Here is a 26,748-nt window from a genome sequence, read left to right on the forward strand (position 1 = left end):
CATCTCTCTCTCTCTCTCTTGCTCTCTCTCTCTCTCTCTGTCCCCACCCCAGTCATCCGTGTGCCATTTTCCCCCAATCCGACACTTAATTGAGCAACCGGGACACCTCACGTGCAAAACTGATTTGTAGTTTGAACACGTGGCTCATTCAAAAAGGCAGAAGAACTTAATTTTATTTTGTTTCCCGTTCTCTCGATGTTATTAAGAGGCGGCGCTTGCATAAACGTGTGTGACAATTTAGTCGCATTGCCAAAGAAAAAAACTTTCTCTATTTTCTTCCCTGCCCTCGCCCAAAGGAGGTGACGGAATAAATAATCGAGCTCGCGTAAAGCAAGAGGAAACGCGGGTGCGCGCAACCACGGCGGCGATCTCGTCCATCAAATATTTCAATAGGCTGGAGTGATTGGGAGAACACTCCCAGACCCTCCGCTGAGCGACAGTGCGGTTCTCTCTCCAAACACTGCCCATCTGAGCGACGCGATAAAGGGCTGCTCCTCTGCAACACGGTCGCTCTTTCCGTACACAACAAAATGAATAAGCTATACATCGGGAACGTGAGCGAGCAGGCGAGCGCGCTGGACTTGGAAAGTATCTTTGAGCAGTGGAAGATACCGTTCAGTGCACCCTTCCTCGTAAAAAGTGGCTACGCGTTTGTGGATTGCCCCGACGAAAAGGTAGCGATGAGGGCCATTGACACTCTTTCAGGTGAGAATCAAGACTTTTGTGCGTATGTGACTCCGAATGAATTAAAAAGCGCACGCAATGGACACATGATTAACAGTTAAAAGCCCGTGCAAAAGAGGGATGTGTGCATTTACTGAGCATAGGCTGTGGTGGACGATTCACTTTCTGTTTTTTTAAACCCTCGAACTTGAGGACGCCAAGTCTAGTTTTACTACCAAAATAACTGTACGACAACTGTCCATCAAAGTTGCAGTGTTACGTCTCTATGTAGGGCGAAATAATTAACAACTCGGATGTTAATGGGTCGAGTGGTTTCACACACAGTTCGTTTGAATAAAAAAATATCACAGTGTTTCTGTGGTTTTAAAACGTGTCTCGCGGCTCTTGGGACACTTTCTGAATGTGTAAGTGGAACTTGAGTGTTAAACACAATTTATCGTATGGCGAACTGTGCCATTGTTAAATTGTATCACTTTTGTCCTTGCAATTACGAGGTTTGCAACACCAGGTGGTTGGGTTGCATTGGTGGCTCGTAGGCCTCTCGACTAGTCGCCTTGTCTCTATAATAATAGTTTATAGTATTTGGGATGAGTGGGAACAGTAGAGATCGCAACATTTGTCTTGAAGAGATCATATGTGTGAAAATGGTCGAGATTTGAAGTGAATGTTTCGCTGCTCGTGTCTGAGGCCTGCACGCAAGCATGGGGGCAAATTTCTCTTCCATGTTTAACCTCTGGGATTGTGTGTGTGTGTGTGTGTATGTATGTATGTATGTGTGTGTGTTATCAACACTGGTTTTGTTTTCAAACGTCACGAACAATTTCTTTAGTTTGTAAATGCGTGTATATTTGTGTGTGTATATCGTATAAATATAACACTTTTGTTCTTTTTTGCACTTTCGCCCATTGTAAACAATTTGAGACATAATTGGATATTTTGGTCTAAGTATTGTTATTTTATTAAAATACAATTCATATTTTTCAGGGAAAGTAGAACTCCACGGAAAAGTCTTAGAAGTGGAGCACTCTGTCCCTAAACGACAAAGGTAAGAACCATTGTAATTTTCGCAAATTAATAAAATGGCCACATATTTTTGTTTTAACATCTCCAAATGTTTTGACCCAGTAGCCCAGATTTTAAAAATGGGCCTAATTTTATTTCACTGCCCTTTTGTTTGTTGTTTATATGATTCAACGATCTATTTTAATTTGCAAGCGAAATGCAAGATCAGGGTGGTGATGGCGTATTGCTGCATCTGGTTGTAAAGTCTGTACGTAAATGTGCATAAACGTTTGCGTAGCAAAAAGGTGTGCGAGTTACTGATTGATCCTTCATCCCAGCGTAATCTTTAAATCTCGTTTTTTGTCATATTTAAGGCCCTTCCACGTAAGTTCACGTGCAGCTGGGCCTTTAAAGCCTTCATAAAACAGGAAACCTAGCAGAGGTGTGCAAAGTCAAAACGCAAACGTTTTAAATGGATCCGCTCGCTACACACAGATTCATGTGCATCTGTGGAGCCATGCTTGCAGTGGCGTCCATTTAAGAAGAAACTACTATTCAGTGCTTCCGCCCCCTCTTTCCCCTTCACGCGCTTCTCATGCACGAGATGGACTCCTTAGTACGCGTGGATTGGAGAGGTCGAGATCTTGTCACGAAAACTGCTTTGTGGGTTCACAGAAACTCAAAAGACTAGACGTGGTCAAACCCACAAAGCACGGTTTATTTAGCCAACAGTGAAATGAGCGAGCTTTCATTTTATTGTTAAATTGAAGCAAAGGCGACGATTTTAGTAATAGTGAATTTTCTCTCTATTTTCAAAATAAAACCAACATTATGTCTAAATACATAAGCAGTGCGATAATTCGTCGATCGTTTTGTTTATTTTATTACTAACAAGCGGGCACTCTTTTACAGTAAATGTTTAAATTTAGAAATTATGCAGTGGCTTAAACTTGATTTGGTTTTCTCGTTAATTTGTGCAAAGACGCAAATTGATTTGCCTTTTATAATACATTTTCTTGGATTTCGTAATGGTTAAAAATGTTCATGTTGATCTAATTCAGTTTTTACTCGTCAGGTTATTGTTCATGGCACAGTAAACGACGTATCTGTTACGTTGACATTTAAAAACATTTTATACTTTATTTACGTACGTTTTGGACCATAAAAAACATTAAATTCTTCTGTCTATTTAACACAACAGATTACGTATAAATTGTAAGAGTAAATGTTGCCTTATGAGTTAATTTTCTATGTGTGCTGTACATGTGTTGTTCATGTAGATAGGAAGAGGTCAGAGGTTGTGCATGTAAAGTTAGTTTGAACTGAGCCAATGAGAGCAAAGAACATTGAAATGCATGCTGGGAGTGATCTTGCATTCTATCACGTGAGCCTCAGCTTAGGCCCTGCCCACCTTTACACACACACACGAAACCATTGAAGTTGGATAAAATTTGGCTCAATACATGTGTACGCTATGTGAATGTTCCAGTGCTAGTGTGCATGCTATGGAACAGTTTTCTTTAGTGTGGTCAGAGAGGCAGGGTGTGTACGTAGTTGTACTTGCAACCGTCTTGAAATTATATATATAGATGTATTCTTTGTCAACTTTCACCTTAACCCCAATTAACATAAATACTTCATAAATAATATCGCCTCATGCATTATTGTAATTTTTGTAGCATAGCTTCATGCATGAAAACATGACCGCTACTTAACTAGTGTGTGGTGTGTGTGCAAAAAGTGGAGTGTTCTTGGAGAGGCCATAAGCTTGTCGGTTTAGTTCCATAAACCATTTGCTTCCATTTTGATAGCTTTCCCTCGATTACTAGCATTGCTGTTTTTGCTGGGCGGTTGCGCTGTATGTATATGTGTATGTGTACGTGTGTTTATGTGTGTGTGTGCAGATGTGTTGAAGAGGGGCCCCAACTGGAAAAGCGAGTATGGGAAAAGGGTCTTCGGCTACAACAGATACTCTGTTTCAAAGAATAAAAATAAAAAAATTGGCTAACTTTTGATTTGAAAGTTTTTAGAAATTGTTAACTACTTTGTAATCAAGAATTTAGGATATAAGATATAAAAAAAATTGAATTACACGTTACAAGGATTTAATATATAAAGTTGCTGGGATAGTGTATAAACATTTTTTTTTTGTTATAGTATTTAATGTGTGGTTAATGTGAATGCATAATTAAACATTTTACATAAACTAAATCTGATGCATTTTAGATGTTGCATTTATAATTACCATTTTGCATTTATTATAGTGCTTTAAGTGATATTTTGGGTTGTTTTGATTTGTAGATTTGGTTTATCAAATCTTAAGTTGTGCTTTCATGTTTCTTGCTCCTTGGTTTTATACTTCTACAAAATATAAGTAATGTGTAATATGTGAAATTTAATAAACAAATAATTAAATGAAGAGCTTATAGTGGTTGATTTTGAGGCTTGTGAATTTTTGTGGAATTTGCTGTGTTTTCTGGTACTTCCAGGAATGTTTGTTTTGAGAACTTTATAGATGCCCCAACCCCCTAAACTCTTTTGTAAACGTTCATAAATGCAGGCACGCAGAGATGGTTAAGTTGCTGGTCTGTTAGATAAATTATTTTAAGTAAATGAAGATGCTCTGAACTTCGGTAACGTCACAACCAAACCGCCACCCCTTTTCAATTTCTTTTCTGTAGGCTAGCTTGTTACCATAGTGATCAGACCCCACCCCCCTGGAGCAGAGAAGGTTTCTGTTACCCTGAAATGGGGCACCAGCACCCCACCCCCGTCCTAACCACCACACATGCACGCTCCCCTCTTGCTCCTATAGCTTAATCTGCTGTAGGAGAACATTCCATATAGCATTTCCACTGGAATGCAGCCCCGAAGTGGAAAAGCACACCAATGCTACCAAATTCCTTAAAGGAAAGGGAAGTTTTTAATTTGTGCATCAAATCTGGAATGTAAGACAACTTGGGTTTCAACAAAAGTTAAATGTAAAGATTTTTTTTTAGTAATGCATTAGCATTATTTTGTTTTTGTTTTTTTTAGAGAATGGCAAGTTATGTCTTCCACCACACCTACTACGTCCTCAGCCCTCTTTCTTTATTTTCTTCCCCTTTAATGTTCAAGCATGCATCTCTTTTCATACATCCAAGTATACTACTGTTTCTTTTAACTTTTTTTGCCTGGTAAAGCACAGTTTTTCTATACTGCTGCTGGGTCTAGACTTTTTTTGTATGTAGCTATAATGATTTAGCTACTGTCCCTCCAGCTCATACGTCTTTTTTTTAAATAGACATTATTTTCTTTACGGAAACTCTTCACTGTTTGAAATTAGCATAAGCATTAAACTACCTGAAGTATTTTGCTTGACTATAGTTTACAGAATCAAATCTGGATTCCCATGCCTTGAATTTTTGACACGGCAGACAAATGCTTACATGTGGCACGGCGTGCTGGGGAAAACATGTCCAGTGACCGCGAACATCACACAGAGATGTTGAATGCAAGTTCTTGATACAGTCTGATTCCCTGAGATGACTCTCTATCGCTATTCCCATGGTTTAAAATTTTCCTGAAAAGCACTAAGTATTTCATCTCCAGACCTCATTGTGTAATATTTAAAGATAGGATAGGGAATGTGTTCTTGGGTGTGTCCATTTATTTAAACATGCATGTATAGGCAAAAAACAACAGATTTCAATTTTTTTCTTTTAAACTACAGGATAGATGGGTCAAAATTACCTGCAGCTGTTAACGGTGCCATGGTACATTACAAACGACATTTTATACTAAAAATATGAATGCATACATGTGTATGTTTCTTTATTTATAAAGGCAATACAATGCAACCATTTGATTAGATAATTCCTATACTTCAGGAAATTGTGGAAGCGAAATCTTGCATGTAGTTTAAGATATGTAGATGGCAATGGGGTGGTGCTTGGATGTTTTTTTTTTTTGCTACAATTAGCAAAGTGCCAGAAAGTATGCACACAAACTCCTTCATTAACTATGAGTCCTTTATCATTTGTTTCTTTAGGCCCCGATATATGTGCATGTGTGTCAGATGTGGAAGAGGTGTGCGTGTGTCTGTCAGGTGGAGACATGTTTGTTTTCTCATGTCCTCTGTACATTTTGTTCTTGTCAGTGTGTAAATATGTGAGTATACAGAATGTGAACTTTGGAGTTCACATTCTGGCCACTATAGATCTTGCATAATCACTGCACCAAACATACACATTCATGAAATGCTTACGTATGGTAAAGCTAGCATACTGCACTGTAGTGGAATGTACCCGTTCAAATTTATTTTACTGTAAATATATGGCTTATTTATAGACTATTTTAATCTGAAGGAACGTGCTGATGTGGTCTTGGTGGTTTTAATTTGAAGCAAAATTGCAGTTTGGTGCACTTTGGTCTTTGTTTCAAAATCTGAAGTCCATCTAAATCTTCTCTGTGATTGCTATTGTTGTGGTCATGGGATGATTTACTACTGTAACAATTATCTTGTTATTTAAGTAACTTTAAGACGTTACTTGTAATATAACAAGTTAAACATTTTAAATCATGGAAGGGTTTTTGACAATTACAGGTAATTTCTTATCTGCTGCTTTGACTGATACACTTTACATTTATCAATTATTTGACAGACGCTTTTATCCAAAGCGTCTGCGTTCAAGATATATATTTATCAAACCCGCAACCTTTGTGCTGATAACAATGCACCTACCAATTTAGCTACAGTTACTTCACAATAGGATTTTATGTTTGTTTAGTCCCTGACCAGTAGGTTTTGAAGACATGGAGTTAAATGTAGTAAATGGAGTTTAAAAAAATGCAATGTATAGATCACCCTTCTATATTTTTTTATATATGCTATAAACGTTGCTAAACTGACCCCATGTTTATCATTTTAATCTACATGTCAGCATTTAAGAAATCAAGGCACCTGGCAAAATGCCAGACATCTCCGATGTAATGCCTTCTTGTCTAGTCAGGCTTTATCTGTTTATTAGATGCAAAATCAATTCCTTCTACAACCAGGTAATTACAACACAGCGGGGTATATAGGCATGTACATGTACATGCATCAAAATAAAGTGTGGAAACCCCCAATATTTTGACTGTTCTGTTTAATTTTTTTATCTTCGTGCATGACAACCACTGTATAGCGGATGCAAAATGTTGGTTAGAGTCTGTGGCATTACAATCTGGTAATCTGGTACAATCAGGTGCGCCATGTAAGTCAGTATTAATTAATTTTGACATTTATGAGGCAAGAGACAACATTACCGTCTTCAGCCGTGAGAGTCCGCCATATGCTGCTTCTGTAATTATGTAATTCAATGGATTCAGTGATGTGGCGATGAGTATGCGAATTTCACGCTAGTTGGCTTGTTCGGTTAATTTAGCCTATTTAACCTTCCAGGTAAGTTCTGTATGCTATGGTTTACTTTAACGTACAGATATCTATTCAGCGTGCTGTTCTGTCTACTATTGTTTAGTTGAATAACTTGCCTTTCCAGATTAAATGTCTGGTCTTCGGCGTGGATTTTGTGACATTTTTTTCTAAATAAATTCGATGTATAGTCCACTGTGACCATATATATGTTATTTTGTATTAATGACGCATTTTTGAATAATGTGGCTTATAGACCCCTTCACGGTTCACGTCAGAGGCGGTTCCCACTGCGCATGTCGGGGTCAGTAAAGTCATTACAGCAGATTGAGTTACGTATTATTCGATATCGTCAAAAATGCCTAGTTACGTCGTGGGCTGTAAAAATCGCACCAGGTCTTCCGTTAAGTTTTCGTGATTCATGCAGAATCTCAAAAACAAAAAAATACAACATCTGCGGCTGCAAGCAATTAACTGCAGACTGGGACAATGCAAATATGAATGAGGCTTGTGTTTGTAGTGCTCACTTCATTTCAGGTACATCATTTTTCAGCCCTGTTAGATTAAACTATAAAGCCCATGCTGCGTGTGCACCGGATAGTCATTCAATGTTTACAAACCTTGAAGGGGTCTATAGTCTGGAAAATACGATATTTTAAAAATGAATGATAGCCAGAATACATTTCACAATGCTTTTGGGAATAGAAAGCATCACTCGCTTTGTCTCACCAGTCGCTATCTGCATTGACCTAAAACTGATTATACATAGCATTTATTGAAGTGATTTAATTATTGCATACCATTGCGGTATGCATTTTGCGTTATGACCGTTTGCGGTATCCTTATTGTTTCGATATATCTTGCAGCTCTTTTTTTACCCTTTCGTGACTGTCATTAGCTTAAACTAATTAAAAGTTTTAACTTGTCTGTTCTGTTATTTCCCTGTTTACAGCAGTGGTGTATTTTTTGTGTTCTAAATAACCTGATTTCTAAACTTCAAAGTGGTACTACTACTGAAAAGGCTTTACTTGACTTGTCGGACACATGTGTGTCATTAGTACTATTTGTGTTACGTACCTTGTCTAAGAAGTCCCAGGTTTGTGTTTGCTTGAGTTAATGAGCTTCAGTATGCCATTTGGTTGGCTTGGTCTCATCGCTACCTTGCTTCCTTATGTTGCTTTAGTTTAGTCTAATGGTTGCTAATCGTTTGCTCAATTCACCCCTTAATCGTTCCCTAATCTTCAAATACACACATGGTCCAGTATCTTGTCCAGGAAACATTAGTGTAATAATAATATTAAAACAGTGGTGTAGTTTCATTATGCATATCTTCTTGTAAGGTTGGCATTATGTAACTGGGGAACCTAAGAAAAAGATCTCAAAAACGACTAAATTAGTCTTTACTTTCAGTTCCGTTCTATAGCCATGGCCTTGAATTAATCATTTGCCAAGTGTTTACAGAATTAAAAGGGTCTGTTTCCTTAGATGCTATCTAGGTTTAAATCCTCCTTTCCATTCATAGAAACAGGAGGCATGCAAAGGACGTTGTTTGCGTAGAGCTTCATTCTGGTCGGTCACATTGCAAAATGGCTTTTTTTAAATGACTTCAAACAATCAATGCCGTACCATTTGTCAAAGTAATTCATTTCGATAGACATCAGCTAGAAGAGCATACAGTCCTCTAATAGGCGTCCCAAGTTGGAGTCCAATTTAAACAGTTTCTTCCTTAAATATCTTAAGTGTTTTAATCCAAATATATCCTACCTATGTGATGGCCTTCTGTAATTTGTAACGCCCTTCTGTATTTGCAGGAGCTGCAAGCTGCAGATCAGGAATATTCCACCTCACATGCAGTGGGAAGTAAGTGATTTTCTAATTTATTTAATACGCTAGGGTAAATCGGATTGTACAAGGTCTATGATGTTGAAACTGTATTGTGACTTGTTGCTTCGCCACCACACCTCAGCAGCATTGGTATTTTTAACCGCCAGCCTACAGGGTAAAGATGTCAAATTTGATGTCTTGGACTACATGAGGGCATACACACTCAAAGCCAACAAATACATGAAAGTATTTTTAAGCAACTGCCCCTCATTGATTTAAATGGAGATATTCCATGCAGTCACTTCGGAACCAGAAAGTTTTGTCTGTTTCAAAAAGTGTGCGTGTGTGTGACCTGAATTCTGTGAGATCGGAGCTTCATGAAGCCTCATCATGTGATCTAAAGGAACAAAATTATGGTTTGTCCAAAAGATCTTACTATACCATGGATGCTAACACCTCATTTCCCCTTCCCTTGATCTATGTTCTGCTACCTTTTTAACATGCATATTTTTTGCATTTTAAGTTTTTGTTTTGATTAGGGCTGGGCAAAAAAATAGATTTTTCGATTAATCAGTGTTTTTTTACGTGGTCGATAAAAATCGATTCTCAAAGAGCATAATACATTTTTTTTCTTTCATATGTATTTCCGCAAACATTGAACGTAAGATTAACGTTAATCTATTTACTAGTCTTCATCATTAGATGTCACCCTGTTTTTTGCCTTGCGCGACGTTACCAAGGAGCGAGAGGTGAGCCTGTCATTCATTCAGTATTTAAAATGGTGGTTTCAGGTGCTTCATGGACTTTTTATGTGAAGGTGGCATCAACGTCGGAGGTATGGAAGCGTTTAGATTTCGCAAGACGACGACGATTGTGTTGTGGCTTTTAATTTCTTTTTATTAATTAAGCTGATAAAAAATGAGAAATATATTGTATGGCAGAAGAGCACTTAGGCTTTGTCCACACAAAGCCGGTGCATTCCCTATCCGATCATTATTTTTCCTTGTTCTAAAAAAATAATCCGTAAACACGGCGTCGTCTCAAGAAATATCTGCGCACACGAAACCACTGAAAGCGGTGTAGTATATATGCCAGACCAGTATGGGGCGCTGTAATTCTGCCACAGATATACACTATACACACGGAGAAGAAGACTTTGAGCATGCGCATAACCAACGTATGGTGTTGTCCATTATCGCTTGTTGCTCACCACAATTGCATATAAGCTATAGATTTTGCTGTAATAAAGCTAGTAGGCTTAGTAGCTTCTGTAGCACGAACACAATCACGTAGTCCGCCATTATTGTTGTTGCTGTTACGTGTGACGCTTCCGACACGTGATGTGATGACGTTTTCGCTTCACAAAATACGGATTGGCTGTACACATGAAACCGCAAGGGTGTCGATTTCAGATATATCCCCTTTGAAACCAGGTTTCAAAAAATAGCGGTTTCAGTCTCCAAAAACGCCGGATCCGTGTGGATGAAACGCCAATACGAAAAAATGTATACGTATAGAGTGATACACGTCTCCCTGTGGACAGCCCCTTAGTTTGCAGCACTTCGACCTCGGGTGCAGTAACATTGACAGAAGTTTGAGCGAGAGAGGGAGTAGTCAGGAGTGATGTTGTTACTGCACGCCGAGGTCGAAGTGCTGCAAACTAAGTGCTCTTACGCCATACAATATAGTTCTTATTTTTTATCCGTTTACAAAATCTGCATGTTTTATTTTGTGCCACCATACTTACTCGTGTAACTACTCATGTAACAGTCTTTAAATAGGGAAAACATGTAAGTGTGTGGTGGCTTCTAAATTCATCCCTGTTTGGATCCTAAGGAATGAATGGGGCTAGGCTAAATGCTAACACATTCACGTCGCGCTGTACAAAAATTAAGTGCAAACATTGAAAAAAGATAGGTGTGTATTAATTCATCTAATTTGAGGTAAGAACATGTAAAATATTTTAAAAAACTGTGGTGTTTTCCTTTAAGACATCGCTATTAGCAAATGCTACTGTTGAGCTTCACTTATGTAATGTATCTGCAGGTGTGGTACACTGCTCTGCGCCTTTCCTACTCCTATCGACCGTTTGATAACTCTCAGAAAATATTCACATTGCTAGTTCTTACATGTACGTTTTACATTTATGCTTCTGGCAGCTGCTTTTATCCAAAGCAAATTATAGTGCATTGAAGGTGTACAGTTTTAGCTGTATATACTTTCCCTTGGAATCGAACCCACAGCCTTTTGCACTGCTAATGTAAAGCTTTACCAGCTGAGCTTGGGAACATGATTTGGTTCATAAATTAAAAAGGGCATAGTTTGTTGTCGCAAATTTAAGTGAACCTCAAGGAATTCCCATTTCACAGGGACCCTACATAGTGTATACTACTTCCTATAATCGCTGTTGTCAGTTGTGATGCTGTACAGTAAAGCAAGTTGATCAGCTGTCATAAACTCAGCCTTTAACACTGAATTCCTCCAAGGCCCTTGCATTTGTATGATTTTTATGGTGAACATAAAACATTTGACAGATGGAAAGAAGTCTCTAGTTTGAAAAAATTAAAGCAACACTTGGACCAACAAGGAATCAGTAAGAGGCTCAGGAAACTTTGACTGCAGATTAATATTAATGTATAAATAAATATTTTCACTTTGTTGTTGCTAGGCCACTTATATTTGTTGTAATTTAATGTTTTAGAAGCAGTGATCAACATTTGTCACCTTTTTTGGTGTAGCTGTCTGCATTAATTTTTTTCCTTTCTTGTGCAAAACAAGAAATTATCTTTTTGCCTTGTATAAAAAACCAAGAGTTGCAATGACGTCCTCATTGTCATTTTACATGCTAAACATTCATGCAAGTCAATGAAAATGTATAAAACTTAAGATTTTATTTGTTTACAAAGACCAAATATTGCACACTCAGACTAAAATGATATATAAAACAAAAATAGTCTGGATTCGTAATGCATTATGGAATAATAGGCTAGTAAGAAGAAAGGAATATTTCGGGTCACTGGTTGATTACTCTAAATATCGCCATTAATAATAAATCTGAAAAAAAAAAACACAATGTCTGTTATATATTAAGAAATTGATGTGTATCATTCACCACATACAATATACACTGCTTTTTGTGGCGCCAATTTTTTGTAAAGCAAACAAAAAGTTTGTGTAAAATGCACACACGATGTGTAAATGCACTTTTTATTATAGCCTTGTTTTTAAACGCGGTATGTGTAAATGTGCACAAGGCACAAGTAATGTGTAAATGCACAATTATTTTTTTGGCTTATAGCCTTGTTTTGAAAGCGGTTTGTGTAAATTCACAAGTAATGCGTAAATGCACAATTTTTTGGCTTATAGCCTTGTTTTGAAAGCGGTTTGTGTAAATTCACAAGTAATGCGTAAATGCACAATTTTTTGGCTTATAGCCTTGTTTTGAAAGCTGCTTGTGTAAATGCACAATTAATGTGTAAGTACACAATTAATTTTTTTGGCTTATAGCCTTGTTTTGAAAGCGGCTTGTGTAAATGCACAAGTAATGTGTAAATACACAATTTATTTTTTTGGCTTGTAGCCTTGTTTTGAAAGCGGTTTGTGTAAATGCACAAGTAATGTGTAAATGCAAAATTTTTTGGCTTATAGCCTTGTTTTGAAAGCGGTATGTGTAATTGCACAAGTAATGTGTAAATACAATTTTTTTTGGCTTATAGCCTTGGTTTGAAAGTGGTGTGTGTAAATGCACAATTTTTTGGCTTATAGCCTTGTTTTAAAAGCGATGTGTATAAATGCACAAGTAATGTGTAAATGCACAATTATTTTTTTGGCTTATTATAGCCTTGTCTTAAAAGCGGCTTGTGTAAATGCACAAGTAATGTGTAAATACAATTTTTTTTTGCTTATAGCCTTGTTTTGAAAGCGGTATGTGTAAATGCACAAGTAAGGTGTAAATGCACAATTATTTTTTTGGCTTATAGCCTTGGTTTGAAAGCGGTATGTGTAAATATGCACAAGTAATGTGTAAATGCACAATAATTTTTTTGGCTTATAGCCTTGTTTTGAATGCATGTTTTAAATGCCTCTATTTAACTTTTTGTGCCTAATAATTTTTAAGGTCGTCCAATGTTTAGAACAACACGCTTGTAAATTTACTCTATAAATTTAGTGAGGATTTTGGTGTTGAAAGTGCTGCATTTATTTATTTTTATTTAATGGAAGTTAATGGAAGACTCAACTTTGCATGAACTGAATTAAAAAAAAAGTTATGCCTTTTTTATGCACTAAAAAATAATCACGCTTTTTTAATTAAAGCACATTTTCCCTTAATACTGCTCCATATAATTCCACAGTCCCTGATGTCATGCTGCGAAAATGTCAAGTACCTACTCGAGCAAGATTTATTTAACCCCTCCTTCCTCCCTTTTTTAAAAACAATCATGTGTGTTACCCAGAATTTGTTTAGTTGAAATTGAGATAGAAATCATAGCTTTTTCCCAGGCACATGTTGGGGCTTTCATGTACTGTTGAGATCTTTGAGTGTGTGTGTTGCATCGAGATACGTTTTTCTATGTGACCAGGCTTGGGCAAGCTCAGCCAGGGCTCGATTTTAACCGGCTGCCCCGTCTGGCCGCAGGCCTGCGCTGTGTGAACGCACAGAATGTGTAGATCAACTCCCCTTCCTCTCATTGCACGGTGTCCAAAAGCCAACCACACCCCTTCCTCTTTCACCCGATTGAAGAAACCATGGTCTTATTGGCCTCTAGTTAAAGACTGACTGGTTGGGTAGCCAATAGCAGCAGATGCCCAATGGCTGCTGGGAATTCCATAGTAATGCACCCGCCAACCAATGGGAAGGCATGGAGGAAAAGGAAGTGATGGTGGGTGGGGGTGGTGAGCATTAGTATGTGTGACGTATAGAGGGCTTGTGTATTTGAACATGGGTAAGAGGAAACCAAGAAGCTTTCAATGTTCTCTGGCTGCATGGTTCCTTTAGTGGACATGTGGTGGAACTGCAAACCAATTACATTGTGTCAAGCTTTGTGTGGATTTTTTAGTGTTTTTTTTACTTTGTGTAATTTTTAGAAAAGTATTGGTTATTTACTTTAAGTTGACACAACTTGAACTTAAGTTGTTGTGACCCTTGTGGCTTTTTCCTTTGTTACCAACCTTACCCAGTCAGTCACTGTGCTTTTTTCCAACCCCAACCAGCAATTTATTACTATGATTTTTTTTTCTTGTATATTGAAGGTCTTCTTTTTCCACACTATTGTCTAATCTTTCATCATGAACAATCCTAAAGTTACTCTTGCTTGTTTTCACCAACAGGTTCTGGATGGGTTGTTAGCACAGTACGGCACAGTGGAAAGCTGTGAACAAGGTAGGACGCGCTTGCTTAAATTTCTATAAAAATTTAAATTCTCTTTGGCTTTAGTTTTCACTAATTCTTTCATTACGCTGTCTTCAGTCAACACCGACACAGAGACCGCTGTTGTCAATGTGCGATATGCCGCCAAGGACCAAGCCAGAGAGTGAGTACCATCTGCCTCCGATTCAGCCCCCGAAACGTCTCTGTCCCACGTCTCGCAGTAAAATGCGAGACTGTTAGTTCCACATGCAATGCTATTGGGGGTTTATTCAGCAATTATAATAACTCATTCAGTGCCACCTACTGTTTGATTAGTAGAACTGCAGAGCAGTCACGGGAGTTGAGGAAGCCCCTGGTACATGAATGGAAAGACTTGGATAAAGGACTCTTTAGCGATTGTTTGCGCACAATAGGAGTTCCCGTTAGCATCCACTAGTGGATGTCAATGATTTGGTGGGCTTAAAGGGGTCCCATCTGAGCCTCATGGTCTTTAACACCCCTATCAGTTTCGGTTAATTTTAACATGTGTCATCATGGAAAAGGAGTGTTCGTTCCCTTTGCCTAGCATCCAAAAATGGGTTTATATTTGATAAGGCTTTTTTGTGACCTGTACTTGGATTTAAAATAATTCAGTGTATATAGCATTCAGATGATGACTCTTGATCCATGCAAGGAGATCTATTATAGCGTTTGTCCTCATCTTTCATTCACTTAAATGTATCTTCACCAATGAAGCTCTCTGTTTGTGTCTCTCATCTCTTTATTACTTGCTTTTCTAGGGCATTAGACAAATTAAACGGCTTCCTCATGGAGAACTACGCACTAAAGGTTTCCTATATCCCAGATGAGAATGCTGCAGCTGACGCTCCCGCCATGGGCAACAGAAGAGGCTTCAACCCACGTGGGCCACCTCGCCAAGGTTCCCCAAATCTGGGTGCGAGACCCAAACTGCAGTCAGACGTTCCTCTGCGCATGCTGGTGCCCACACAGTTTGTGGGAGCTATTATTGGCAAAGAAGGTGCCACCATCCGCAACATAACCAAACAAACTCACTCGAAGTAAGAATACTTTGCACATGTGGTTTTATAGAGGCCAAGATCTGTTTTAAGCGCATGTGCGCGTATTTGTTTTAGCACCCGTGTTAACGGGTTATAGCATGCAAAAGCTGCGTGTGTGTTGAAAATCCATGTAAATCTTTTTTAAAGCTAAGCAAGCTTTACTATATTTATGCATTTATTTTTTGCATTGATTGATGTGTTTATGCTTCAAAGTTCTTTTAACAGAATGTCATGAAAATATTACGCCTCTGGTATCGCTTTTAAAAATTAAGGGGTTTACAAACCCTATGGAAACGTGTATGATTGTTGCCTTCAGGGAAGGGAAACTCCCTCTCTGAGGTGTTGGAAAGGAAACTGGGTCGATCAGACTGGTCTAACTGGTTGCGTATCCATGTCTGTGCACGCAGGATTGATATTCACCGTAAGGAGAACGCAGGAGCGGCGGAGAAGCCCATCACCGTTCACTCCACACCAGAGGGCTGCAGCTCCGCCTGCCGCAGCATCATGGAGATCATGCAGAAAGAGGCGATCGACACTAAGATGTGCGAGGACACGCAAGCACTGTATATCACCTCACTAACCTCTCTTTTTCTGTTCTGTATACTCTGTTATCCAGAGACATTTTAACTCTCGCATGTTTATACACACTTGATCACTCTTTGCTCTTCTGACACACAGCACTGAAGAAATTCCCCTGAAGATCTTGGCTCATAATAACTTTGTGGGTCGTCTGATTGGGAAAGAAGGCCGCAACTTGAAGAAAATCGAGCAGGATACTGACACAAAGATCACAATTTCACCGTACGTAGCTTTTTAAAGTTTACAAAATGCCATAGCCTTTGCTGCTTCTTTTAGATTGTATGTTTTCATGGTGTGCTTTTTTTGTTGTGGCAATAACCTGGTGCATCAATTCCCTTGATGTAATTTTGAGCATCGCCAGTGTAATTTGTGGTGGATTATTATGAGATAACACAATGTTACCTTGCTTTTACTTGGAACGTGTCCCCACATTAAGTCCTTCAATTTGAGGGGAATTTGCACCTGGAAAGTCCTTGAATTTGAAGTTAACTAAGGTGTGGGAACCCTATATGAACAAATAGTGGACTTAACATTGCGTTTAGTTTTTTGGAAGCATATTGCATGTTGAATACACCCCAATTTTTTATTCTCACTGTTTACCCATTACTCCCTTCTGCTGGGTACACACCAAAAGATAATCAGGCTGAATTTGGGCCGATTTCCCCCCTTCCGACAATCCTAGCTATGTCCCGATTATCTTGATGGTTCTACAGATTGTCTTATCAGATTTCCCCTTGGTGTGAGGTGCGTTAAGAGTGTCCGAACCTGATCGGAAGATCGTAAATATTAAACATTTGCAATTTGGGCAGGTGTGATGTGTGTGGGGAACCCCGAGGACAAATGCGCACACGCTCCTGAGATTATCTCGTGAAACGAAACGATATCCAATCAGAAAGCGAGATGATGGAAGACGGAAGCAGTCATGGTGCAGCACAAAGTGAAGTTGATGCAAAGTAAACTTGTACAGACCATGTTCCTGCTGTCTCCACGACTTCACTTAAACCCTTTTCTTTTTATTCCTTGAATTTTTTGTGGATATCATTAAAAAAAAACTATCTTTGAAATTTCTTTCTGCATATCGTCCACCATACTTATTCTGAAGTCGCGCAAGATTTTGAGTCGAGACTCTGGTTGCAAATCTGTTTGTGTGTGTGGTGTGCTGTCATTAACAAATCATGGCACACCACACTATAGGAGCAAAAAGGTTAAATCTAGGATTTTTTTATCCTTATGTTTGTGGCCTATCACATTTTGAAAATCTTATAAGATGTAAAAAATCTTTTGGTGTGTGTACCCGGCATTATTCGTCTGCATGATCTGACCCTTGTTTGCTATCATTTAAGGGTAATATATTGCATATAGCATGAACTTTACCATTCATCTTTATCCTTTTTTTCCACTGTTTAACCCTTCCTCCCTTTTTAGTTTGCAGGATCTGACCCTGTATAACCCAGAGCGAACCATTACTGTTAAGGGCACGCTAGAGGCTTGTGCGAAGGCAGAGGAGGAAATCATGAAGAAAATCCGCGAGTCCTACGAGAACGATGTCGCTGCCATGCATGTGAGTTTATTACAGTCATTAACATTAAAGCGTTTGAGGCTCCGTACAAGTTCAGCTTAAAATACAGCATTTATGATAAAATGGTGACTACTGCAAGAAATAACAAACTTTTAATGAAAAAACGTGAACGGTTATGATGAGTTTCTTGCACACGGAGCATATAGCAATACATTATTAAATTAATACACAATTTTTGTAAAATAATATCCATCCAAAAACCCTCGTTATCATTGACATATTAATCACATCTAGAACCTTTGTGTCGTCTGACACTGTGCAACAAACAAAATGCAGTTAAGCTGAAAAGTGTTTATTTTCTGTTCAAAATCGTTTGCATGTCACCAGAAGATTTTAAGAGATTTTTATTCCTCCAGCTACAATCTAACTTGATTCCTGGGCTAAATCTGAACGCATTGGGAATTTTCCCCGGCGCAGCAGGGGGAGGGATGTCATCACCTGTAGTTTCAGGACCTCCAGCTGGAGCTCAGGCTGGCTATCAGTCATTTGGGGTAAGAAAATTTAATGAGATTGGTGTACATGTGTGTTAATATGAGAGTAGTGTTAAAATACATCTTGAGAGATCACTTTAAATTTAAAGCCTCTTTCTTTCCAGGAATATGGACCAAAATATTAATGCACATAGCAAACCAGATTTATAGCTGTGACATCAATACAAACTTTTTGGCTATTTGAAAAAAGGACAAGCCCTTCAATGGTGTTTTGTCTCTGTTTCCTGTTTCAATAGAAAATACATCAAGACAAGAAAAACTGCACTCTTCAAATCAGTTCAGGGGCTTTGTAACCTTTACATATATGCATTTGGTAGACAAATTTTACTCAATGCACTATTCATGGTATACATTTTATAAGTATGTGTGTTCCCTGGGATCGAATCCATACATTACTTAACTCCAGAAGTGAATGGGAAGTTCGCAGTATGTACACCATCAGAATAAAAGGTACAAAAGCTTTCACTGGGACAGTACCTTTTAAAAAGTCCTAATATGTGCCACCTGGGTACAGATATCTGCATTTGAGGTACTAAACTGCACCCTTTAGGTACAAAGGTGTGCTTTTTAAAAAAAAAATACCACCCCAGTGATCGCTTTTGTGCCTTTCTGAGACTGTGGGGTTGCGTGTGTGGAAGACAGACGGCGTGTGTTAATGTGTATGTTTCTCCCGTAGTGCAGCGTGTTTGGGGGTGAGGTGCCGTTTTGGGCCTCTACTCTCTCCACCAGCAGCAGTCCAACGTTGTCTGTAAGTTTCTTTACCCACCATGCACTGCATGGCTTGGCTGCTCGCTACTGGATTGGCTGAAGAGACACATGTTAGCAGCCTGATTAGTCGCTGCCTGGAGGGCGAAACTCCGCCCCTCCCCAAGCTAACAGAGTTTGTGCTGAAATGCTGGGTTTAACATGCAATATGTGGACCTGAAATGCTGAATGGGTTGGTGCAGGGTGGGATGAGTGTTGTCAATCCAGTGAGTTAGGAAGGGCTTGAATAACATGGACTAACATCACGAACTACAAAGAAATGTGCAGGTGTGTGTGTGTGCGTGTGTGTGTCATGTTATATCTGCTTTATCTTTATCCAAAGTTAAACATGTTGAAGTATTTGTTACACTAATTTTTAGTCCTTATTTTAATTCTAATGTACAGAAATTAACATTATAGGCAAGATTAAAGCGAAGGGGAACCTTTTATTCTTGATCCACTTGTTGATCAAGTGTGCTTTTTGTGCCCCCAAAATGGTTATCGTTTATGACAAATTTAATCGTCTTTACCTATTTGGTGTTGCCTCTTTAAGACATAGTTGTTATTATTATAGGTTTCTTATGCCAAAAGCATGATGTGAAGTTTTTCAGTTCTGTTTTCAAAATAATTAAGTTCCCTCATGTGACATGACCTTTCTAAAACAAAACTACTGACAGTTAATGCCGTAAAATTCAAAGAGCAGGCTACAAGTGATGTCTAGTAGGTTCAGTTAATTGTCTGTTTAAGAGTGTTTAGCTGGATGTGTCGCCATATGACGCAGGTTTATTTTTGTGTTAAATGTATATTAACTCTGTTTTTGTGTCAACAGGGACAGGTGGAGTCAGAAACGGTGCATCTCTTTATTCCTGCACTGGCAGTTGGTGCTATTATCGGCAAACAAGGCCAGCACATCAAACAGCTCAGCCGCTTTGCTGGAGCGTCAATCAAAGTAAGTATTAGGCAAAATAATTTGATAACTTTATATTTTGCAGTGCCTTTGTTACACGTTACGTGTAATTATCTTAGTAAAAAAATGTATTGTGCATAATAACGTGCAACTAGCCGTAAAGCAAACCCTAGTCCTATAGAGCGTACATATTATTTATAAAGTGTGAATTATAGTTCAGCATAAGACCGGTTTAAATATGTACTTCTGCATCGCTGTTCGTGTCAATGCAATTACACGTGCAGATCGCTAGTAGGTAACGTCCATGGGCGTATTACAGTATCAAGGCAAAGCCAAAGAAGCAGCAGATTGTTGTGTATGTTGCTGGAGAAGCATCAGCAGTGATGGAGGTAAATGGACTTTTGTTATAGCTTGAGTTGTTAAATATAACTCCTCGACTTGGTCCATCATTGTTTTTACAGTCGCAAGCAGAAATGCGTATGAGGAAATGAGGGGGGGTACTGGCAGACCAGTCACAGCACTTGCGGTCTGCATAGAATTGGCGGGTTTTTACATCTTTGGAGAGGACTTAAAGGTGCAGTGTGTAAATTTTAGCAGCATCTAGTGGTGAGGTTGCGAATTGCAATCAATGGCTTAGTCCACTGCTCACCCCTTGCTTTTGAAACACATAGAGAAGCTACGGTAGCTGCCACCAGACAAACATGTAATCGTTGGAGACAACTTAGTAAAAAAAATTGTCCGTTAAGGGCTTCTGTAGAAACATGGCAGCACAAAATGGCAACTTCCATGTAAGGGGACCCTCTTTGTATGTAGATAAAAAGGTCTCATTCTAAGGTTAAAAACACATAACGGTTCATTATGAAAGGTCTTTATACACCCATGATAATGTAGTTTTGTATATTATTTTGCATTTCTGTCAAAAGAAACTTCTAAAAATTACACACTGCACCTTTAAAGGGATAGTTCGGCCAAAAATGACGTTGGACCTACGGTTTGCTCGCCCCCAAGCCGTCCGAGATCCATATGTCCATTTATCAGACGAACACATTTTCAGTTGTTTTGGAAAGTGTTTTGGATCTTTCAGTTGGTCAAGTGTAGAGTTATGGGGTCCACATCCTTCAAGTCCAGAAAGTGTCCATCCATCCTTCACGGGATAGGTCCAAACGGCTCCACGATGAGAAGGGGGGCCTTCTGAGGGTAGTCCGAGCAGTATTGTTGTAGAAATTTCCAAATGTAAAACTTTATAAACGAAAATAACTAGCTTCCGATAACGCCGCCATCTTAGTCGCATCCGCTTTCAAGATGAGAGCGTACGCAGTTTACGCAGGGTTCTGTGCTGCTGCTCTGTGCCCCCGCCCTCCGAATTTGTCATGTCACTAAGAAAAGTGCGTACATTACGCTGATACTCTCTCCTGAATACAGAGGAGTCTAAGACCAGAAGCTAGTTATTTTCATTTATAACATTTTAAATATGGAAATTTCTACAACAACACGGTGCAGATTACCCTCAGAAGGCCTTTGTTTGTCGTCGTGGAGGCGTTTGGATTTCTTTTGTGGGAGATGGATGCACGTTTTTTGGACTTGAAGGAGTGGACCCTGTAACTTTGCATTTGATTGACTGAGGGGCTGTTTGCACTTGGTATTAGGGTGTGTTTTCGTCGATCGGATCACAAGTGGACGAGAGAGACACATTACGTTTACACCTGGTATTTAAATCCGTCTCTTTTGTCCACTTTCGACCGCTTCTGTGCTGAATACTATGAGGGGACGGTCTGTGAGACGGTGAGCGAGTCTCTCTGCTGTCATTCAAACCCGAGCGGGAGTAATTATTAGTTTATATGGACGCAAACTAATATTATGTCGGAGTGCGCTGCTTGTTTAGCAAGTAAACATGCTGCACAGTGTTTTGTACATGAGTATGTAAGAGCTTTCTTTGAATTTTCAGCGCAATTGATGAAATAGGATCGCGCAACTTTTACACGCTTTCAAAACGAAACTACGGAGATCAGCCGCTTAGTTTTATCAATGAAAGGCTAAAAATAGCGCTGTTCACGCCAGAAGTAAAAAAAGACGTAAAACTTGTGTTTAATACCTCAGATTAGATAAATGGGCGGAGAGAAGACGGTCGCGTGTGGCTGTTCAAACGCATTCAACCACATGTGCGTTCCGCAACTCCAAAGCGATCCGATCGAAAGTGGTTTCGACCACCTCTGGATGTGGTTGAAAGTGGTCGAAAGTGGACGAGCTCAAAACGTTTTGAACACCGTTTACACCTGCCATTAACGTCGTCCACTTGTGATCCGATCGACGAAAACACATGTTAATGCCAAGTGTAAACAGCCTCTGAAGGATCTAGGGCATTTTCTGGAGTGGCTGAGAATGTGTTCGTCTGTAAATTATGCATCTCGGACGACTTGGGGGTGAGTGGATCGTGGGTTGGATATCATTTTGGCCGAACTATCTCTTTAAACTGAATTTCAGTTCTCTGTACATAAGTGTATAATGTAACAAACTTAAATTATTGAAATTTATTTGTGTTGTATTTGTTTCATAATTTAACTTTCTTTAAATCTACATGCTTTTGACCACATTATTTAAAGTCCCCATAATATCAAAACTCGCCATTCTTATTTTTTTAAATAGAATATTGTAGTGTTTATTAAAACAATTTATTCTTGTGGGTCACTACTTTTTAAAATTCATGTGCCCTCAAACTTAAAGGTGCAGTGCGTCATCTAGTGGTAAGGTTGCGAATTGCAACCAACGGCTCTGCTCACCGCTCACTTTTTAAACGCATAGAGAAGCTACAGTAGCCGCCACCAGAAAAACAATTAATCGTCAGAGAGAAAAAAATTTGTCCGTTCAGGGCTTCTGTAGAAACGTGGTGGCACAAAATGGCGACTTCCACATAAGGGGACCTTCATGCATGTAGATAAAAACATCTCATTCTAAGGTAATAAAAACATAACTATTCATTATAAAAAGGTCTTTATACACCCATGATAATGTAGTTTTGTATATTATATTGCATTTCTGTCAAGAGATCCTTCTAAAAATAACACACTGCACCTTTAAATCAAAATCTAAACGATGTCCTCTTTTGGCAATCCTCCTCTGATCTCAGTTAGATTTCTTGGGCGGAGCATCTATTAAACCCGCCCCCTTCAACTGTCATTTTGATATGAGTTCCATTTCTGAATGAAACGCTACATTTCCGTATCCAATCATTTACAGTGGAAAACACAAGACACGCCACCTATTTCCTTGTTTGATATCCGTTCCCCTCAAAAATACGTCACCATATGAAAGTCGATCGTGATTCCTATTCACAGGAATTTTATGGTGATTTTGATTAATCATCTCAAGTGAGGATAAACTAACATCTGCTTTTTTTCTCCTGAAAGATTGCCCCGGCTGATGGAGTCGACGCCAAACAAAGAATGGTCATTATTACTGGACCACCAGAGGCACAGTTCAAGGTAAAACCTTTTTCACCATTCCCAGCTCTGTGTGAAGACGCAGACATTTAACGCAACCAGAGAATGAATGTGTAAATGTTTTCTCAGGCTCAGGGACGAATCTTTGGGAAGTTAAAGGAAGAGAACTTCTTCGGACCGAAGGAAGAGGTTAAATTAGAGGCTCACATAAAAGTGCCATCGTTCGCTGCTGGCCGAGTTATTGGCAAAGGTGGCAAAACGGTAAACATTTTTATAACATTAATTTTCAGTGCTACGGTTTGCTGTACAGATCAGCTAATCATCTGCGTTCATGTTCTCGTAGGTTAATGAACTACAGAACTTGACCAGTGCAGAGGTGGTTGTTCCACGGGACCAGACGCCTGATGAAGACGACCAAGTTGTGGTAAAAATCACAGGCCACTTCTATGCAAGCCAGGTGGGTATTTTACATGCTAGAGCTTCATATGCATTTAAAGGGACCAATGCAGTCTGTCTTATCTGGTATGGGGTTGTTGATTTTTCCTTTTTTATTCTGTGTTTTCTAGCTGGCCCAGCGAAAGATCCAGGAGATTATCTCTCAGGTGAGGCGGCAGCAGCAGCCCAAGGCCTCGGCCACAGGTCCACCAGTCGCCCGGAGGAAATAGAGCCACTACGTTTTCTTTCGGAGACTAACTGGATGTGGGACACGCCCATCTCAAGGGTCAGGGAATGTCCTTACAACCCCGCCCACTTTTACACCATTCCTCATAAAGGTTCAGTGTTACACCTGCACACTTTTCCCCCCAATCGAAACATGAGAAATTCATTGGAAACCTTGCCACCCTACCAGTGGCTGTGCAGTTCTTAATTGACAGTTTTTCTTGAGTTATTTTTTTAAACTGGTGCATTTGAGTTTTTTTGGTGCAAACGTTATTTTGTGAAGGAATGGACTGAATGGGCGGGGTTTAAGGTCTTTGGCTTGAGATGGGTAAGGAATTATGTTTGAGTATGTGGTCCTGGTATCCATAGTGGCTTTTTATAAATTCTGATGCATTTTATAGATAGATTATATATATAAATACATATATGAAATTATGAAAGAAGGTGGAACAACACTGCCACTTATAACTGAGGGAAGTGTTGATTGGTGTTGGCCAGAAATAAAAGTTAATATGCATTTTTACTGATCTACCTCAGGATAGAGTACCTCAGAGAAAAAAAGAAAATGATATATGAAAAAAATGTTCTGTTCCTTTTTTATTTTGCTTTGTGGTATTTTGTATACTTTATAAAGCTAATAGTTCTTGAACATTTTTATTTTTTTAAGAAAATGTAAAATTTTGTCTGTGGTTAACGAACAAATCCTGAACTCCGCCTATCATTTTACCGCATACATGCTGGCTAAGAGCGGAGTTCAGGATGTTTTGCTAGCTACAGATAGGAGAACGAAAAGAAAAGCGCCTCAGTGTCGCTGAAGAGCCACCACCCTCTGAACACCGTCAAAGTAATGAGAATTACAACACCGGTCGGACATACTGCAAAAATACCGTTTAGATAACAGTTTTGGCGGGAGCATAAGTTTCACTTGCATTTCATTACATTTCAGTTAGGGTTGGATGCAAGCAATAGAGGTCGGGGATAAACAAGGTCCCGCTGTAAGCTCTTTGACACCCATCATCCTTTGTGCGACTAGTTGTCTGTCATAGTTAAAAAAAATAGTAACGTCATCCCGATTGAGGTTAGTTTTTCTTTTTCCCTTTTCCAAGTAATGTGCTCCGTTCGACCTTCGGGACAAGCTCCCACACTGGGTTGCATAAAACCAGGCTTTACATGTCGAAAATTTTCAGTGTTGAACATCAATAAATGCATGTCAGGGGTCGGGGATTTACACTTTTTGCGTTAATAGCTTTAGGTTGCAATAGTTAAGGGCGCGTCTCTAGGCTAACAAGCAGTAACGTAGATGGACGCGCAAACGGTTTCATTTATACCTTTTTCGTTTGTCATTCAAAGTGGAAAAATACAAAAAAAATCTATTATATAATGAACATTAGCAATGATAAAATTAGTAAAGAAACTGAAAAAACAATATTCCTATGTTTTCATGCAGAATGTAAATATGATTTGATTGTGGTAAAGTTGAGTGCATCCAAGCTTCCACACTAGTAAGACCGCTGTCTACCTCAGCTGAGGCAAAGGTGGGTGGGAGGAAAACCTTCCACTTCACCTTAAACCTCCAGCGCGCGCAGCGATACCTCAAGTCCCTCGCGAACACTTCCACACTGGGTATGCGCGTTGCGCCTTGGCGCTGACCGGAGGGGCACAAGTGATCGTTTTATTTTTCTTTCCAACTTCCCTTACACACGTTTTTGATCTACCTCTTATTAGAAAAAGTATTTAAATTAGAGGCATATTGCTATGTGTTAGAATCTATAGGGTCATGTTTCACCTGCCCCTTTCCTTACAGAAAAAAAATCTCTTTTGAAAATCATGTTTGATTAGACTTTAAAAATGAGTGAGAAAATGTATTTCATTTTTGCCTGCAATTTATTCTCTGCTAACTGATTTGAAACCTCACCTTTATTGCTTCTTCTTTCTGCTTCTTGGATTGGTGGTATGAGTTTGTTGTATTGGACTTGATTTCTTGCATTGGTATTGTATTAAAGGTCAAAATGTTTAATTTCAGATCTGATTAATGGCTAGAAAGAGTTTGTTGTCAAGGGCCTGCTTTGTTTCTTGCTTATGAAAAATGAACAATGAAGTCTTTATTTTTTACACTTTTTATGTCTTATGGATGCTACAGTTTTCTTTCTGATTTTCTTTTCTTTCTTTTTTTGACTGGGATCTGATCCAATTTCATTTCATGGCTGCGTAGTGTTGTGAGTCATGTTTCAGTGGGAATGTGATGTGGAATTCTGGGAAACGGAGTTGTTCCGAAAAAGTGGTTCGATTTCAGCATGATAAGCAACATCCCCTCCGACCGTGCTTGTACGCCCTCACACACCTCCACTTGTCAAATGCCTCTGATACAAAGAAAATAATTAAAAGTCAAGTTGGCTCCTAGCAAATTGTTTGTGGTTTCTTTTGATGTTTGTGGTGTTTTGTTGGCGTAATCTGCCCAGCAGGGAAGTTGCAACTTTAAAATAATTTTGCAATTATTAAAATGCTATCAAAAGTACACTCTCAGAAATAAAGGTACGAAAGTTGTCACTGGGACAGTACCCTTTTAAAAAGGTACACCTTTGTACCCAAAGAGTGCATATTAGTACTCAAAGGTGCATATTGGCAGTTTAAAGATGCATATTTGTACCTAAATGGTACATATTAGGACCTTTTTTAAAGGATACCGCCCCAGTGACAGATTTGTACCTTTATTTTTGACAGTATATGAATACCCATGCATAGCAATCTATTTTAGACCCATCCTGAATATACCAAACCCATTCTTTAATCTTTACAAAAAGATTGTAATGTGCTTTTCATTAAAGGGGCTATGGCATGAAAATCAGACTTTTTCCATTTTTAAAGGGATAGTTCGGCCAAAAACGATATTAAACCCATGATTTACTCACCCCCAAGCTGTCCGAGTTGCACATGTCCATCGTTTTTCAGACAAACACATTTTCGGATATTTTAGAAAATATTTTAGATCTTTCTGTTGATTAAATGTAATGTTACGGGGTCCA

The 26,748-nt window shown here is 38.9% G+C and overlaps 1 protein-coding gene across 5 annotated transcripts; it reads left to right on the plus strand.

Moving 5' to 3' along the window:
- igf2bp3 (insulin-like growth factor 2 mRNA binding protein 3) lies at positions 1 to 26,130 on the plus strand. 5 transcript variants are annotated; one of them, XM_055219947.2, is made up of 16 exons: positions 1 to 705; positions 1,669 to 1,729; positions 8,890 to 8,938; positions 14,231 to 14,282; positions 14,370 to 14,433; positions 15,050 to 15,328; positions 15,736 to 15,870; positions 16,007 to 16,129; positions 17,333 to 17,468; positions 17,843 to 17,977; positions 18,654 to 18,725; positions 19,551 to 19,670; positions 23,033 to 23,107; positions 23,195 to 23,326; positions 23,409 to 23,522; positions 23,632 to 26,130. In XM_055219947.2, exons 1-16 carry the CDS (start codon positions 531 to 533, stop codon positions 23,728 to 23,730), a joined length of 1,821 nt encoding a protein of 606 aa, XP_055075922.1. In that variant the 5' UTR covers positions 1 to 530; the 3' UTR covers positions 23,731 to 26,130. The 5 variants fall into 5 exon arrangements, with proteins under 5 accessions (XP_055075922.1, XP_055075921.1, XP_055075924.1 ...); XM_055219946.2 differs by having other exon boundaries at positions 7 to 705; positions 15,736 to 15,891; XM_055219950.2 differs by lacking the exon at positions 1 to 705 and adding an exon at positions 1,065 to 1,088 and having other exon boundaries at positions 15,736 to 15,891.
- Positions 26,131 to 26,748: the final 618 nt, after the last annotated feature.

Source organism: Misgurnus anguillicaudatus, chromosome 20 (assembly GCF_027580225.2).
Source record: "Misgurnus anguillicaudatus chromosome 20, ASM2758022v2, whole genome shotgun sequence".
NCBI lineage: Eukaryota > Metazoa > Chordata > Actinopteri > Cypriniformes > Cobitidae > Misgurnus > Misgurnus anguillicaudatus.